Genomic DNA, 18,946 nt, shown 5'->3' with positions numbered 1-18,946 from the left:
TAATCAGTAGTATGTGCGGATAATACTACTGAAAATAAGTGCTGGAGATGCATACCAATTCGAAAAAGCAGTTTGCATTAATTCACACTTCTGCTCATTATCCATGAGGTTTGCACAGTGGTGGTTTGTTTTCTTGGAAACACCAGAAGATATAAGTTTAGCAACTAAGCCAAACCCACATTTTCAACACAACCATCAGATAACAGCAATAACAGCAAAGATAAATTGCTGCAAAACTGTATTTGAAAAAGGACCTTCAATATTCCTTAAGTAGTTATTATTAGTAGTAAATAATAAAAAGACAACCTATCTCCAAATCTCTTACTGTATTACCCATTTCACTTATATGTCTTACCGGTCTTTCATGTTCAAGGATTGATGACTTTCCTGGCTCATATTCAAAAATACTTCTTGGTTCAGAACGGAACTTGCGAGTATCTACCTTTCTGTCAGGAGGATCCCAGTCATTTCTAAACAACAAACACAAGCAATTGAGCTAATTTACTGCCATCACCATCTACTTTACAAGTTTGTGCAACAGACACCTGCAAAGCCCAATGAGCTTCAGAATGGTTACTCTTTCCAGATTTCACTTGTGAAATGTCTAGTCTAGTATCCCAATCATCTTAACCAGTTTACAGCAGGTATACTCAGTACAAGAGGAAAAATACTAGAGATGTCTGGCCTTTGTGATCACTCACATTTTTGTTATAACTAGTAGATCAATTTAAAAACTTCCCTGATATACTGTAACAAAATATCACAGCATTGCATGCCACTGCAAATAGCTATAGTTGTTTTGTGCACTATGCTAATATAGGCAAGTGGTAGATATTTTTGGCATCACATAATGTGATAATAATTCCATATTGAAAAAAATATAACATTTTCTGAGACCAAAAGACAGTGTGAAAATCTATTAGATGCTCATTATCCTGATCTGTAGTAGAACTGCTCCTGCATATCCTTGCAAGCAGTGTACTGTTTCCCGAGAAACTTGAATAGATAAGCACGAGGAAGAATTTGGCAGTTGACTTTGGAACAGAAATGTATCCATTTTCTCTATAATTACAAATTTGCTTTCAATTTAATAGTGCTAGGTAAAGAATAAAAAGTAACCCATGCTCCTATATTTTTTTCAATCATTTACTATCTTATATTACTAGATACCTATACATTTTTGGGGAGTAGTTAGCTAATTACAGTGAGAGCTACCTTTTCATGGCAGTTTTTGTCATACCTACCTACATTGTATTTGGAAAACTGTAGCTTACACATACTTTTATTTAGCTCTGAGTAAAATGACCCACTAGTAACTCAAAGGATGGAGCAAAAGGAAGGAGAAAAATTACCAGCTATTGTCTTATTTACTGTAAGACAGAGCACACACTGATTAAATTTTATCAGTTCTACTGGCCTTTCTGATGTGACCTGACATAATGTGACCTGCCTTAAAAAAATCTATGGGGTAGCTTTTGTTTATAGCATACATGCAAGTGCAATTTCTGGGACACGGACACCTCTATTTATAAAGTACCCTATATTTCAAGGGAAGTAGATCTACATGGCTCTATTGTTTATATTCACTGAGGAAAAAAATTACTATGAGAGCAGAAAAGGTATTTTTTGAGAATGAACAGGAAAATGGAAATGTTCTGATCAAGTTGCATTGTACTGCAAGTCACTGAAGAAAAAAGGATGCTACTGAAATTGATTGAAACTCAGTTCACCTAATTTACAGTGTTCAGCCTGTAATCCTGAATAGATTGTATTTTTGAGCCCAAATGTTAATGGAAACCATATCTTTGCTCTCAGCTATACATATGTGATACATATGGACCTAAGCCTCTTATGTGAGATTTCAAATACTCAGGCTTTATAGGCAATTAAAAACTGAATCTACCAATGGCAGGAAAAGAGTGATGAGCTACAGCTTTTGACAGTGGGCAAAGCATAATTAACGTGTTTGGAATCCTCTTGCCTGGAGAACAGAGATTTCCACTGCCTTTCTTATCATGCAGGGAAAGACCAAAGGAAGGCTAAAGAGCAAAATTCAGTGCTGAGCAGTTATTTTCAATCTTGACAAAAGGAACTGCAACAGGCCTCAGTTTCTGTGAGCAAGGCATTTGGCCTAGCACAGGACGATGACTCATATAACTTCAGAGTTCAAAGTTAAGTAGATTCACATTTTGGTGCCTTGCTAAAAAATCTACACTTCTCCTATGAACTGCTAAGAAAATTCAAACGTCACGGCCTTTGGGAGGCAGCTCAACTCTAACCTTTAGCATTTCCTCTTGACAATCTGCCCTTGGCAACAGGGTAGCCAAAATCAGTAACCATCAAGCAATCTCATCTTCCTCTGCAATATATCTGCTGAATTACATTTTAAATTGCCACTACCTACAAAGTTTTCAAAAAACCATAGTTATGGTCTTAATTTTAAACACCTAGTATGGTCTTTCCTCATAATATTTTATTCAAACTACTTACTATTTGAAGATGCTTAATATAATTAAATTTCTACATATTAATACGTTTATAATGTTTGAGCTGAAAAAAATGGGCAAATTCTGTTCTGTTGCTTGAGTGTAACCAAGACAGGTAGGCTTGTAGGCACAAATTAAAGAAAAAAAATTGACCCCTTATATATATATATATATATATATACATACACACACACACATAAATGTATAATAACTATGTTGTATTAACATTCAGTATTAATGAATGTAAACACTAAAGAAAAAGGTTTTTGCTTGAGCTAGTATCCAGAGATATGCTGAAATCTACAGAGTTTGTGTGCAGGTCACTTGCATGGTTTTAGCAAAAGGATAAGCACTTATTTCCTGAATTATTAATTATTAACTTTTTCCAAATTGGACTCTAACCACAGGGATCTGGCTTTGTGCAACACATTTGGAGCTGGAAAGCCATGAGAGACCTGAAATACACTTTTAATCTGTCTACACTATCTTGGGCTACCAAAATGGAGGTTGAAAAAAATGTAGATATAAAGTACTTCTGAGCTGTGGGGAAACGTGTGTTGACTGCTACACTCTTACAGTTTTGCTCTTCCTTGACTTTCAATTTATATCATCTTTTTGATCCTTTGTTTTTGCTGCTGGATACACTAAATGGCATTTCCTACTCAGAAACTAACTATTGAAGACAGCTGCTAGAGCACAGACTAAATCACAACATACAAGACAATCCCATTAATAATAATAGAAGTGTTAAATGCTCATGGTCATACCACTCGTAAGAATAAGCACTTCTTCGGCACACTGAAGAAATGACAGCACCATGCATGATGCCCAGACTACGGGTGAAGATTACCCCTCATCACCTGACTGTCCCCTGAATAAAGCCCTTGAAGTCATATTATTCTATAGCTGCTATTTTATCCTTGTTACATTCTGTAATTGGAATACCATACATACCAAGAACACATTTTGAAAATAGGCTAACTTACTTTTCTGGTGTAGACCTTTGCCTCAGACGATGTGGGGGTACTGGAGGTGGCACATGTGGGGGTGGTAAAGGGGACGAGACCTTAAAGGCATCGGAGCTACTGTCAGAAGCGCTTTTAGACAAGGGTCTGTACGTCTGTGTCTTTGCAGCTGGATGTGCCTGAGCAGAGAAGGATGGACTGTAGCTACCTAATATAAAACAAACCCAGAACAGTCATAGCATGAGAATGTGTTCCAAAAAAACGCAACATAGAATGCGTTACAAGAACCCACAGTAACTCAATAAAGCTGCAAGGTTACAAAATGTGTAAATGCACCTTCTAAAGTACATTGTTGTGTACTATGTAGCCCATTAGAAAACTCTGTACATATTTCTCTATAAAACTACAAACACACAGACAAAGTGCAGTATAGTTAAAATAAATTCATTATTAATTTGACTGGAAGAGAAGTTAATGGGTGTATATATCCATCCATCCATCCACAACTGTTAATGACAGCCTGTAATTAATCCCCAGGCTCATCCTGTCAGGAAGAGAAGAGGCAGGAAACACACCTTTTTTTCATTGTTTTAATAATTAGTTAGTCTGGGACAATGAGGCAATAGCATATCTTGAAGAGGAACACAAGAATACAAAGAGATGTCAAACCACTGACTCATAACAAGTGCTCTCAACAGCACGGAAAAAGGCACTACAGAGAGCATGTCAAAAATTGGACTGGAAAAATTCTGAATGGCATTTTTGCAGAAGGCACTATGGATTTTTTGCACATAGTCTATTCATGCTTTCATTTTTGTTTATTTTTGTAAACAATTTTACCATATGGTTATAATCCTCTGAAAGACACAATGATTTTATATCTTAGATGAATGTCTTTTCTTGAAGCTAAATAACATCCATGCCAGTGCCTATAGCAAAAATGGTCAAGATCATAAAACAGAATCAATTTTATTAGGCACTCTTACTGCATATTTTTAAGGTGTTTCCATTATGTCCTTTTTATCCTTTCATGTCAGTAATTAGCGTTTGCATTTTCACACAGTAGTTCCCTTTCCATTTTCATAAGGAAAGGCCGTGTTACTCACAATCACTAGTGAAAAATAAATGCAATGTAATCAAGAAACTACAGTATTACAGTGTTTTCCATCTGCAGTGAGAGGCCCACAGCTGCAATTCATTTCTGTGGTAAGAATTAAACTAGAATTAAACTAAAATTAAACTTGTTTCATTTGCGGGAAAAAGGCATGAACAACTGAGATGAAGCATTATAAAAGCAAGCATGAAGAGTTATCTACCCCATTACTTGCTGACATTAACAAAAGACTAATTTTGAACAGGGAATAATTCCTACCAGTACCGTATGCATATGCAGTATTATAAAAGTCCGCGTCGTCATCTACAAAAAGAAATACATACATTACAGTCGTGCCATACACGCCAGTTTATCCTAGAAATGCAGCTTTGTTTTTGCAAAAACAGACAGAAGATCAGAGGCACTGAAGCACTGTATTTCTTTTCCTCATCTCATAAGCGTTTTCGGAAGACTCTCTCTCTCCCCATTTTACTTACCATAGGCTGTTTTTACCATCTTATTTCTAGAATGGCATCTTCTGGTCATGTTACCAACATTGCATACTTACTAAGTTAAAACCAAATTGCAAATTATAGATTTTTATTTGTTCTTTTCCCTTCCCCAAGCTCAATTTCTTCCTTTTGTCAGCTCTCCTCTGCTAGAGACTGTTAATTGTCGTTCCTATCACAAAAATCAAGCCCAAATATCTACGTGACTAGTGTTCAAAATAGGTCTTGTAAGCCAACATTTTCCTGCCTACATTTCTTATTCTCCCACTAACAGTCTGTGTAACCATACTGAATGTTAATTCTACCTCAGACAAACGAAGTCTCCTTCCTTCTGGAGGTGTAATAAGCACTGTTGGCATTTATACAGTTTCTTGGCATCCTTGGTGACAACCATGATAAAGGATATTAACTTTAAAGATACCAATGTCACCAAAGTTCCATTTCAGCAAAACCAAGTAAGATATTCTAGGAAAACAATTAAATTCAAGCCCAAAATTTATCCCCAAACCAGCCTGTGCTGTTCTAGCACTGGAGCTCTCCAAAAGGAGATTTACAGTGGCCAACTTCTCATCCCTAAAACTGGACATGAGGATCACTTCACTGAGCTCCCCAGTGAGATGGTAATCATGCTAGTTGCATACCTATCCTAATAACTTTAATTTTATTTAGTTCTAGGAATAAAATAAACCCATTAGAAATTGTCAGCCTACACCAGAGGAAAACAGCTCTCTCCACAGTAAAAACTATCACTGAATTTATGAATTAGATTTGATTCATTATCTGACACTTGGTGAACTCTTGTATTTTCACGTAGCAGACAATCAAAATGCAGAAGAATGCATATTTTAATATGAATGAAAAACCATCTAGACAAAACAAAAACATACTCACCAGGTTTATGAACCATATGGATTTGCTTGAACATTGTCTTGTACCAATCCTTTGGCCTGTCAACTGTCTAAAGAAAATACAGTTTTAACAATTAACAACAAAATCAAAATACCTGTGTGTACAGATATGAGCAGACATTTAATGCTATTCTGGACAGAAAGTCTATTGTATTTTGTTCTCTATTTATTATAATCATTTTCATATCATGTATTTCAAATGGTGTATTTATGCTTTTCATCTAGGAATTCCTGTAACAAATTCTGGAAGACACTGAAGACTGAGTCAGTCTTGGACTCTGACCTTGGGAGGGTACAATGGTTAGGAACATAGGAATTAATGTCAACATCAACAGTCTTAGTGCCCTATATGTGACAAGGATGAATGCTAGATTCTTTACAGGAAAATAAAAACACCTCAGCAATTATGATTACAAGCATGTAAGAAGGGCTTCTTTTGAACTCCTGGCAATTTTCAGCTTAAATCATCTCCAAAATCTAATTGTTAAATAATGCAGAAAGACTCTGGAATGCTACTGAAAAAAGAATTAAGATCACACTACATTTAAGAGTTAATGTTTGGATTGTAAACAAAGAGTAGTCCTTTTCTCAGTTTTAAATGCCCTTTCCAGACAACTTATTTTTAATTTATTTTTCTGTTTCAATAATCACTCATTAAATGATACTTATCCTTACTTTTGCAAACTAAGTAATTCTGAAGTTCCCAAATTCTGCTCATATCAACATCTGTTCGTGCTTCTTTTCATCTCTCACCCTTCTGCATTTTCTCTTTTGCAGTCATTTTCTTTGAGGTAGGATGATAATATTTCAGAAAAGAATTAACTCAAAGGCAAATATGTTTTCAGTATTTTTCTCCTTAAATTTTACTTGTCTCTCAGTAGTCAGAAAAGCAAGTACTTTAATGCAGAGAATCAGAGAATGCTTTGGGTTGGACAGGACCTTAAAGGTCATCTAGTTCCAACCCCCCTGCCATGGGCAGGGATGCCTTTCACTAGACCAGGTTGGGCAGAGCTCCATCCAGCCTGGCCTTGAACACCTTCAGGGATGGGGCATCCACAACTTCTCTGGGCAACAAAAAACCCTCAACTCCCCCCAAAACCAACCAAACAAAAAATACAAAATTATTTTCAAACCTCATGGTGCACAGGGATAATTCGAAAGACCTCTCTCGAAGTGCATTATCTTGCAGTAGCTAACACTAAATCTGCAATCACTTTGCTCACTCCTCTTTGCCTTGAAAAGTGAAAATCTACAAATTCTTTCCTACAGAATACTGGACAGATCTGAGAGTGATCACCTGGCTCCATGTCATCTTTACTAAATCACACTTTTACCCTAAATACTTGTTACAGCTACTATACATAATGCATCTGTTTTGTTAACAATGGTGAGCTCTTACTATTAAGGGACTAGCAAAAATGCTCCCATATTTTGAGGACTCAATATAAGTTCTCATAAAATTGCTATTAAATAACATTTTAAAAGTGTTTAAAACAAGAGGTGACAGTTGAAGAACTGGGAAATCTGCTGGGTAAGAAAAAATTTAAGCAGGGGTTTATGCTTTTTATCTAGACCTGCTTGCAAGATAGAGATGAAGGAGATACAGCTTTGTCTCAAGATAGGTCCCTTCCTCACCAATATTGCTGAGTTCTGCCAAGAGTAAGATATTCAGAAGTGGATTTGGACCATTTTAACATTGTTTCCCTAAAGGTATTAAACATCTATACTAGTGGAACTCTGGTAAGAGTAATTTAGCTGGATTTGAAACAAGTATGCTGTTTGGTGCTCCAGGATCATATATACTCAAAAGTTTACAAGGAAGTCCAGGAGGTCTGAAGGAATTCACACTGATAGGCATAACCTCCATGCTACTCCTCATTTCCCACAGCAACAGAAACCTGCAACAAACAGTCCCACGACATTGCAACTGCATTTCTGATTGTATTGGGCCAAGAAGAGTCTTTCAATCAGTGGTAGGTGAATAGATAGCAAATAGTGCATAAATACTACTACTATGCCCCTACTGTTTGTCAAGTCACAAAGGTCCATCGATATCTCTTTGCTGGATCCTTGTCATGTCCTCCATAAATATACAAGAGGCTCCCACACAGCGATCAGGTATGGAGAAGCTCCCACATGACCAGAGAAGAAGGTGTCCCAACACCTTTCTGGACATTTGAATATTTCTTTCAATCATCATCTCCCTCCCATCCATCTCCTTGGGGTTTCAAGCCTCAGCCAATAATTTGTCTTTAAATTATAAGGCAGATATGATTACTTAAGAAATACATTAATTTTGAAGTATATTTTCTCAATTTATATTCACTAATCCCACACACCAACATCGTTGGAGAAATTAACAATATTCACAATGCACCAAGCCATTCAGATGCCATCATGCTTTGCATACATTATAGCTGATGCAATTAAATATTGGAACATGGTACCATCATATATGAAAAAACAATCAGCCAAATAGCATGAAGAGGAGATAAGGAGTAACTGCAGTTGGTTCTTAGGAGAGTCTGTAATTACCATAGTGTTGTAATTATCCATCAGGAAATATGCAATTAAAGGAGGCATTTATGACTTTCAGTGGAACTTTGGTGGTTTTGTTTGGTTTGGTTTGGTTTGGTTTTTTCCCAAACTGAAATACTACATCACTAAGTATCAAAAAGAAACGTGGTAGGACTTTATTCTTTTTTTTTTTTTCATTCTTAGTAAATAGAGGCCTTTTCAGTCTACAGATTAATTTTGACAGTTCACAGAATCACAGAATGACAGAATATGGTGAGCTGGAAGGGACCCACAAAGCAATCATTTTGGATAAACTAAAACAGCATAGTCTTACTGCTTTCCTTGAATCTGTTTTTCCCTTAACCTAGGACCCTGTTGGTAGCAAACTCTGGTGGTGTGTAAGGTCTTAAAGAGCACAGTTGCCTGTCTCAAACACTGTCAAGCCCACAGAAGGAACTTGCCATAAGATAAGCCACCACAGTAGGAACTTGAGATAAACACAGAAAGGAGGTGCTAATCCCAGGCCCGGCAGAGGTGAGGTCTGGTTAGCACATCCTGGTTAACTCATCAGGAGAATAATTCCCACTGTGGCAAACTGTGGGAAAGGAAGCAACAGCTCATACACATATCACCTCAAGTCATGGGAACAGCATGTGCGACCATCCTGTGGATACCCGGAACTTGGACTGTATAAAGGTGGAAGGTGTTCCCCCAGAGGAACAACTCTGGGACCTCCACCACCAAGAAGTCCAGGGTAAAGAAGGACCAACAGGATGCCGCTGGATCCATGGGTGGTGACTGTGCTGTGCTTGATCTCTCTCTCTCTCTCTTTCTCTCTCTTATTCCCTCCCCCCTCCCACTCTTTTCTATTTCTTTCTATCTCTCTACCTCACATTTACTGTTACATATAATCCGTAATATTGATTTCAGCATATGGTCTTGTTTGCACCTTAATTCATGCAGAGGCATCTCTCACTAATTGGATCATAACATGGTGTCATTTGACTGAATGCTTTTCTGAGCGAAGAGCATCTTACCCTCTCTTTTCTGAAGACTTCATTTTTAATTTTACCTTCTCTGGGGCAGGGCTTGGCACAGCAGCAGAACTTAACAACGATCTGAATTTTCAGATTTGTACTTCCCAGACCTGGCAGGAGCTGAAGTGGTATAGAAGGAACATGCTAACATGGGATGAGCATTCTGAGAGAATGGAAAGCTCTCATTTCTCTCTCAGCAGCTTTGGAGGTTCGGAGAGGTGCGGAGAGGAGATCACTCTGTTTTCCTTGGCTAAACAGCTGTCACAAACTATGTTCTGAGAGTAGAAACAGACTTGTAGGAGATAACCACAGCTTGAAAAACTGCTCTGCTTCTGAAAAGCCATCAAAGTCTGGAATACAGATTCTCTTCAGTTCTTATTTACATGCTTAACTTTGAGCAGCATAGCATTTAGGAACACACTGTGTGTGTGTTACCTATCACCATGAATCTGCATTTACTGCTTTTTTTGATACACTGTTGCCATTTTTGCAAGGATCGAAGAAAAAGAAACTTTTAAACCGCTTGAAATGATAAATTCAACTAATTTGAAAACTTATTTCTCTCTCCAGATGGAGTGAGGCTAAACTTTTTGGGAGAAGACTCCTATTTGGATTACTCACTGACCTTGAGAAAGAGAGGGTGATTTATCCTACCTTCTCCTATTCATGGAAAACGCAGTTTTAGCATTTTGCAAGGCACAGCATATTTGAGTCTTTTGCTGACAGCTATACCAACTTTGTTCTTGCATGATTGGGGTACACAGGGCTCAAATACACTTGTCCACATTTAAAAAGTAATCTCAAATCAGTATCTTGAAAACAATTTTACTACCAGCTAAGTCTTAAGAAAGTAGAATAAGGACACAAAATGGCATATCAGACACACACACACACACACACCACACACAAGCATAATCTTTTAACTTATATCTCACTGTGAGAATTATTTCTATAACACTGAGATTACAGGCTATAAGATATTTTGAAATTGAAACATAACAAAACCCAGCAAATCCAGTGGAAAAATGTCGTACTTCAAATTGCATTATATTTTCAAGAGAAAATCTGAGAGACTCAGATCATACAACCTGAAAGTTAAATATAGGTTGGAAGATTGCTAACTCGGTTAGGCACACTTAAGGGGGACTTCTGTTATAATCTCATATAATCTATATGCACTCTATTAGAAAAATCTACTATTTAAAAAGTACAAAACCAATTACTATATCCATTATAAATCATAGGGACTATTTACTTAAAAAGGGGGCAGGAAGCTAGAGCATTTTGGAAAGAAATTTCTTCATTTTTAAAAGATTCTGATCTTATTACCTTTTTATGCCAAAATAAAGCAAGAAATGCCAGAATTTCCCCCACATTGAAAAAATTGTCCCGATCTTACCACTTATTCTGATTTTTTCCTATTGCTTTTCTCCATCAATTCCCGATTTTCCCCCTAATTTTTCAATCCAGTGAAGCAGTTCTTGGCAATATACAACACAGCCCCATATGTCAGTATTGGCAGAGAGGACATATCCAACAGCTGCTACATCCTTGCACCTCTCAAAGACTTCACCTGCAAGGGCTCTGCTGCTTTCATCCTGGCTCCCACTCTTCTTACTCTTTCTCCGTACAGCAGTTCTTCTCTGGCTGGGAAGGCCAGTAAGCACTTCCTTCACAGACCTAGTGCAGCTGCCACTGTGCTCTCTGGAGCAGCCAGAAGAGGCTGCCCTGACAGCAGAGTGGAAAGAATGCTTCAGCATAGTGAAAACAAAACTCTTCAGTTTGACATCCTGGGACCACTCAAGCAGTGACTAGCGGCAGATGATCAAATTGGGCTAGTTACAATGAAAGGGCTTCCACGCTATTTGTTTATGTGCCACTCAAGGGCACAATGATTATTGATTGCACTCCCATGAAAATGCTACTCAGATTACTTTCAGAACAAAACTATTCATTTCTGTGCTATCCTGATGACACAAGAACCACTGCTCAAGAAATGCAGAAGCATAATATTTTTACATACACACACATATGAATATATGAGTACTTGCATACACACACACATACATATATACAGTATGTATAAACATTATTTTAGAAATAACAAAACAAATGCAACATTATGTATCTCCAAAAGGCAAGAACTAAAACAGAAGAAAGACACAAAATTTTGGCTACTTCTAATTAAAACTAGAAACATGAGGTTGTCTAATTATGCTCCCATCAGCATTCTCCTTTTCTGTCAACACACAATATTATATTCATGAGCTCGCTGATTACGCACACTGTATTCCACATTATATAAGAGTGGAAGAATGTGAAAAACCCATTACCAACAATCAGTTCATTGTATGAGTTCATACACAGATTTCCCAGAATTTCCTACCGTTCTAATTGCTGTAGGGATTCCAGATTCATCTACCGGGCCAATCCCTGCATAATGTGGAGCTTTAATTACTGTAATTTTTTTTTCTTCTTCTGAGGTTCTACAGATTGGTATTGTACTGGTGGTGGTGCTGCTGCCAACATTCTGAACATGCTGTGAGTATGTCTCTGTGGACTCTGTAAAGATAACATGACAGAATATCATGTGATGACACAATAATCATATTTGGCAGTTAAAACACACTTGCCCATTTCAGTATGCTGTACAAAGATTGACAACCTTTATCACATACGTATACAACATTTTTAAAAGAAATATCATCTTAACTAGGGCTTTGCCCTACTTAGTATTCCATTAATAAAATTATAAATTTATATAATGACCAGACAGGCTACTCAACTCAGATCTTATTAGATTAGAAGTACTTTTTCACAACATCTTGTTCACAAAAAAGAGAAACCCCCCCACAAATGCAGCAGAATCTATTGAGAAAGGCGCAACAGCCTTTCTCTTACAAATCAAACTCTTGCACCTTTCCTACTCATTCCCTGGAAACTAGTGACATAATTTCAAAACTTCCACTCCCCCACGTTTAGCAAACTATAGAAAATAGCTGCCCTGCAAGCATATCAAACAGCCCTGCACAAGAAGTTATGCGATATGTGCTTAGAAACATTACGTTTTGATGCGTGAATATTTGTAAGAAATAAATTTATGTTGATATGTTTATGTGCCTCTACATATAACCCATAAAAATGGACTTGAGTAACTTGGTACCTGTAGAGCAATCTGATGATCCACCTACAGTGATTCAGGTGAACTGTGCAGGCTGCTACTGGTTTGTAGTGACTTGCAATATTTCTACCCTTCTCCTTCAAATCTACCCTTATAATTAATGAAATTAATATCTCACTATTACCATTTCCTTCTAAAATTCAGAGTAATTTATTTGACAAAAAACACCTCAGTGCTGGGATGTGACATGAAAATTTGTACTGCTGCAGATTATGCACTTCTTTCCTGTATACAGGAAGAAGAGCCCTACTCCTCAGGCAGCAGGTTTCAGTAAATTAGTGGGCTGCTGTGACAAAGCCTCTACTCTGCAAGAGCAGGTACAATGAGACATTTCCACTGCAGGATAAATGAATGCACGGAGTAAAAATATACATTCTAACACCAGTGGTAACAACTACAATTGCCTTTCACATGACATTAACATCCACTGATTATTCTAAAGAAAAATAAATTAATTGTAATATGAATCAACAAAAGGAGGTCTGGTTACTGAAAGCTCTAATTTTAAATTGAGTATTTCTGCTCACTCCCACTGCAGAGCTGGATTTGGCATGGCTGTTTCAGCTACTTACTCAAGTCTGAAATCCTGTAAATAATCCAGTGCTCCACATATATGGCAAGGGGCAACTCCGTGTGGCAAATAGATATTCAGAACTTTTTCCCAAAAAGCATGATGTTAAATTTAGAAAACATTTTGGATTTGATCCTTCATTCTTCATAGGTCTCAAACTGAGGCCATCAGGGGGATTTTTACATGAGTAAGGAGAATTAAATCAGGCTGTTACTGTGCAACACTGAACTTCAGCATCATGCAAGAGTGAAAGTTATGGGAAAATACACATTTCATGTATATCCAACCACACTGATAAAGCCTTATATCGTCAGACTGGGAGCAGTCAAAAAATATAGAATTCTGGGATGTGGAGAAACCCATGTATACAGTTTTTGTACTTATCATGATGACGATAGCAGCATTTGTCTAAGCTGTAAATCTCAGAGTGAGAACTGTCACCTAATTTTCCTGCAAGTACAACAAAAAAATAAACTCTAGGATCATATTCAAATTATTTTGCATGTATAATCTTATCTGAATACGCAAAACACTGGTAGAAAAAGCAGCAAGCAAATGACTCTTCTGGCAAAACTCGATTATACTGGCAAAGAGCCTTTAAGCCTTTCTAAGGCTGATAATGTTTGGTTTGGCTATTTTTGTTTAGTCTTTTTTTTAAAATAACAATGTCCTAAAAAAATACACAAACAAATTTTAGATTGACAAGGCTTTAGGTATTCAAAAGCCCAGAGCCCCACCTTTATTGGCAGTATTTCTACTGGAGATCATGGAAGTTGTGGGGAGGACCAATGTACAAAGCTGGTCCTCGGGTTTCTTAAGGCAAAATCTGAAGGGGCTGTACAGGTTGAGCTATTTTGATAGATTCCCTTTCCTCAGTAAAGCTAAAGCTGGCAAGAGGTTACATTCACACACCTAATAGCAACGTCAGTTCAGGATCACTACTGTATCTAACAATAAATGCTATTATTTTTTGCATTTATTTCCCAAGGTAGATGAATAGACAATACCTTCATTATGGACGTGAAGCACTCCACAATTGTTTGCAGTCTTTGCCACATGAATTGGAATATGCTGTGTAATGTATAAAGCAAATATTCTGTGTGAGGCTTACCCATCATCCTGCCATGCTGCATGATAACAATGTTGGAATTGAGCGAAGCTGGTGGAGGGTAAGCTGAAGAAGGGGAAAAAGGCCTTTGAAAGTGACTCACTGGGCTGGCAGCAGTGCCAGAATTCCCATTCACTGTGATCTGAGCCTGAGAGAGACAAAATAATAACCCATTAAACTACACACAAAGCCCTCCGACTGCCATCCCAAAGAAAGAGTGATGCAAGACTGTCGTCCACGCAACAATTACCAGTTGTCAGGTACATAGCCATAATGGCATCTGCATTCACTGAAACACAAAACTTATCACAAAGGGAGCAGAATGTGTTCCTTATATACCTTGTACCACCCCTCTTCTCTCCTTGTATGCGCTGTCTGTGACACATGCTGTCATAGGAAGGTGACAGAAAGATCACAGTCAGGGCAATGAAGATGGCACAAACAAAGTTTGCAGGGGTCTGAGAGCAATATAAAATGAAGATGGCAGTAAAAGTTCCTCTCGTGTGAACAAAGGCTGTCTGCCAGAGATCCTCACACCAAGAGACATATTCCCTTAATGCACATGCTCAAGCACTATTGATATTAATGGGAACTTCTGTGCAGATCAAAGGGAAAAGGCCCATTAGGACTAGCTAAAAAGAGTGAGAGAAAGTTACTTTAAACAATGGAATTCAGCCACAAAACAACAGAACAAAATCAAATACATAAAATGGGAAAGCTAAGCAAACTGGCAATAAAGCAGCAAGCACCAAAAGCCATTTAGGCTTTAGTCACAAGAGGTACCTCAGAATCCCTACATCTGGTCTGTAGCACTTTTATGAGGAGTATTGCAAGAATTAAAACTGAGATATTGACAAAGCATTGAATGAAATAAGAGGGTAGTGAATATTTCAGCAGAAGAAGGAGGAAAGTTCTCTGTAACATCTCTGTTAATGCAGAACTCTTATTTAAATCTGAATAAATTTAGAACTATGTAGCAGCCAGCAGCCAAACTCTGCTCAATTTTATATAACAAAAGAACTGAAAATGTAAACAAGAGACTATCTGAAGCGGTAAAGCATAAGGATAAAATGTATCAAAAGGCATTTTTTTTTAATATATGAAAATAAAAGGGTTCATGACCTTTTGTATACATTTGTATTTTGGAGATTACTGATTTGAAATTTTTAACATCTTGGCCTCCCATAGCTAAGAAAGCAAAACAATTTCTGGGTCATATGCAGACATCATGTGAACTCCTAGATACATTTAGGGGTTTCAAGGATGCCATTTTTCAGAAGTGACCTGGAAAGTTTCTGTTGTGGTGATGTCTCCATTGAAACTTTCGTGTTTACATGTTTCTTCTCTTAATGAAGTCTAGAATCGAAATGTAAACTAAGTTGTCTTTTCTCACACAATTCTCCCCTCAAAAAAACCCCTTGAAGCTGTCAGAAAAGCTACATAACCTCAAAGATAGCATTTCAAGAGGTATAAAGGCATGTTTTCAGACCAGGTTTCAAGATGAGGCCAGTCATCTCTCCCCTGCTGCAGGGGTTCACCCATTTTCTTTTCCTATTGTCTTTTTATATATTGTCTTTTTGAGAAAGCTTGTTTCTAGGAAAGGCAGGGCACAACTATGTGCAGAGCCTTATGCCTTCTCAATCATTTACTATGGTTTTTGTTTTTCTGAGCAGAACTAGTGCAAGTTCTTTATAGATTGGAAATTTACTCCTATGAATTTCTGTAATTAAAATTCGAGATATTCCTGTGAAGGACTTTACCAAATAGCTCAGTTAGATAGTAAGGCTCACTAAATAGTACACAATATCATGAAAACAGGATCCACAAAAACAGTTGACGGACAGCAGTCATAAATGTGGCATGTTCATATATAATATTTTTGGGTTTGCTTCTAAAGGCTTTAGAGAGGATCTCAGCTCAGCTATGACTTCTTAGTTCCTAAGGACTTTCTCTCTGAGGAAAGTTTCTGTGAAGGTGGCTATTCAATTTATCTGATGCATCTTGCACTGTTGATAGGGTTAGCTACAGAAGATAGTTTTGCAAAGTTTCAAAGGCTTTTCCTTCTGTTGGAATCATTTGGAAGTTACTGACGTTTCAGTCTGAGAATGTGATGCTTTAGTTCCAGGTGACAGAGCTTATTCCCAGATTTTGAAAGGAAGTGAAATCCTTTAAGATGCCTATTCATGAATTAGACCTTTTACTTTCCTAGGAATCTACTTTGTGGGAAAATAAGACAATACAGAAAAAAACCTACTTCACCAAAATGCACCTATTTTCCAATTTTCTGGGAAGATAATCCTAACGTTTCATGATGTTCCTTTCCCTAGGCACCTCCATTAATTTTTTTCTCTAGTATACATAACCTGTCCTTCACTGCTAGTAGAGAGCCACCTACTTCTGCTGCTAGATAATCAAGCACTTGTAAAGATTCCTCCTAGGTATGAGGTTTAAAATTCCTGTAGGTTGCCTGAGCATTAGAAAGAGCAGTTCTCTGGACTTCTGAATTAGAACAGAGAAATGCATCCATCTGGGACTGGATCTGCTTTCTAACTTTCCCTCTGCTGAGACAGGTAACAAGGAGAAAGAGGTCCCATTACGGATGTCTGAGCAGTTCTGTGCAAGAATGCTACACAGCACATCACTGACTTCAAGACACTGAATTAGGTTAAAATCCTCAGGATCAATTCTTGAAGATCAAAACAGCTACAGAACTTTGGAAGAGGCAAAGATCTAATGTGTACAAGTTTCCATTAGATTTCATAATTTCAAACCACAGAAACAAAAAGAACCCATGAAAAGTACAGGGAAAATGTCCATAACTGGAATAGAATCTTTTGCTTGGAATATTTTGCAATTTTGCTTATTCAGCTCTTCCTGATACTGCTTCTTCTTCTTAGAAGAGTTGGTTTAAAACTTCTTTGCCTAAGCTCTCATTAAGAAACTCAAGAGTAAAGAAACATCCCCAGTGTAGACAGAAAAGTCTTTGAAAGTGGGTACAGTGCTGGACAGCCCAATCCTATATTACTTTTATCATTCTCTCAGTGGTTTTCATCTAAAAAAATCAACAACAATCTCCTTTGAGAATGAAGATCATTACAGGAGCAGAGCCACTAGCAACATATATGTGTGTGCCACCAGCTTCCCCATCATTTTGTCATTTCATGAATGCATTTATAGCCATCTGGCCCTCCTCTACAGAGGGTGGGAGATGAAGACTTTCTATACTGCAGAGTTGGGTCTTGCCAGCAGTTTAATTTCTGTGGGGCTCTTAGGATGTAGGGCTTTTTGGGGACTTGGTGGGAGACTCATCCTTTCAGTTTGTCCATCAGTGGTGAACAGCTGTTATGCTCATCCCTGCCATGTCTACAAGAGAAAGTGGTGGTCAGATCTGACTATTACATAGCCTTCTACAGGGAGACTACACAAAAAAGGAAAGAAGGACCAAGTGTTTGCTTTAGCTTGCAAAAAATGGTGCTCAAAGAAAACAAATAGAGGTAGCTATTTTAGAAGTAGGCTAGAAGAAAATATAAATGTTCCATGCTTCCCATAGCTCGTAAATGGTCATGCAGTGACCGTGTCTGACCAGTCTGTACTAATAATGGTATCTTTGGTTACAACTACTGGGTTGTATGCAGATTCATAGTACTGATTCTAAAAAAAATAAAATGGTTTCAGAGCTGTATTACAAGAGTTGGGAATTACAGCTTTTACATGCCTCCTATTAATATTACTTTTTTAGCAGCATCCAGAGCACTGAAAACAGATCATTGACTTTCCAGGTGACTACGTGAAAGGTTGGGCTCAAAATACTTTTTGTAAAATATATATGAAGCTTTAAAAATATATGCACTGTTTGTTCTTTTCAGACTTGAAAATTACAGTACACTGAAGCATTTGTACAAAGTTTGAACACTGGTGTGACCCAATAAAACTCTGGATTCAGAACATCTCTCTGTTTTGCAATTCAGCAACAAATTGCTCAATTTAAATGAAGGCTTTGTTCTGACTCATTTTAATCATGTGGATAATCTCAAAAGAAATCAGAAGTGATCTGGATTTGACCCAAATTCCATATCTTCTTTCTACACATATAAGAGTGTACTGAGATACAGAAAAGGGAATGTACATGAAGTGTCTAACTGCATACTGTTTGTTTTCCTTGACTTAACAAAGAGAAGAGGACAACTGGGTAATACAAGACTATTTATGAAGTTCAATCCTATAAGAAACTGTGCTTAGGAGAGTAAAAGGTTAGTTAGAGGAGATAAAACCAGTTTCATGCAATCGGTGGTCACAGCTGGGGAAAAAACTGCATTAAATGTTTCCAACATTTACTATGAATTTACAAATTACATTACTGATATCTGTATCTCAGTATAAACCAAAAATGGTGGTAGCCCAAAGGCTACAAACATATACAAATATACAAGCCAGTATATTGCTAACAGTATTTTAAATAAATCTCTTCAAACTGTACTTGCTTGCTTTTGATGCATTTGGAACAGATATTTATTGAACTTAACTTCTTTTACTTTAAGCAATGTGTTTGATACACCTTAGCTGACCACACA

The 18,946-nt window shown here is 37.4% G+C and overlaps 1 protein-coding gene across 36 annotated transcripts in view; it reads right to left on the bottom strand.

Moving 5' to 3' along the window:
- The window catches only part of SORBS2 (sorbin and SH3 domain containing 2), a 217,484-nt gene that overhangs the window by 43,668 nt on the left and 154,870 nt on the right, over positions 1–18,946 (bottom strand). For 35 of the 36 annotated variants that reach the window (XR_001920332.2, XR_001920330.2, XM_018070011.2 and 32 more), the window contains 6 exons: positions 14,379–14,523; positions 11,902–12,077; positions 5,945–6,011; positions 4,824–4,868; positions 3,473–3,659; positions 356–470 (listed from right to left, as the gene is read on the bottom strand). Coding sequence is in view for 34 of the 36 variants with exons in the window: in XM_018070011.2 (XP_017925500.1) it covers positions 356–470; positions 3,473–3,659; positions 4,824–4,868; positions 5,945–6,011; positions 11,902–12,077; positions 14,379–14,523 (735 nt within the window). In the remaining 2 variants the exon portion in view is untranslated. The remainder of the gene's footprint in view (positions 1–355; positions 471–3,472; positions 3,660–4,823; positions 4,869–5,944; positions 6,012–11,901; positions 12,078–14,378; positions 14,524–18,946) is intronic. The other variant, XM_018070018.2, reaches the window with a different exon arrangement.

This window comes from Manacus vitellinus, unplaced genomic scaffold (genome assembly GCF_001715985.3).
Source record: "Manacus vitellinus isolate BGI_N305 unplaced genomic scaffold, ASM171598v3 scaffold_0_pilon, whole genome shotgun sequence".
Classification (NCBI taxonomy): Eukaryota; Metazoa; Chordata; class Aves; order Passeriformes; family Pipridae; genus Manacus; species Manacus vitellinus.
The sequence above is the reverse complement of the archived record's forward strand: the minus strand, read 5'-3'. Positions and strand labels throughout refer to the sequence as shown.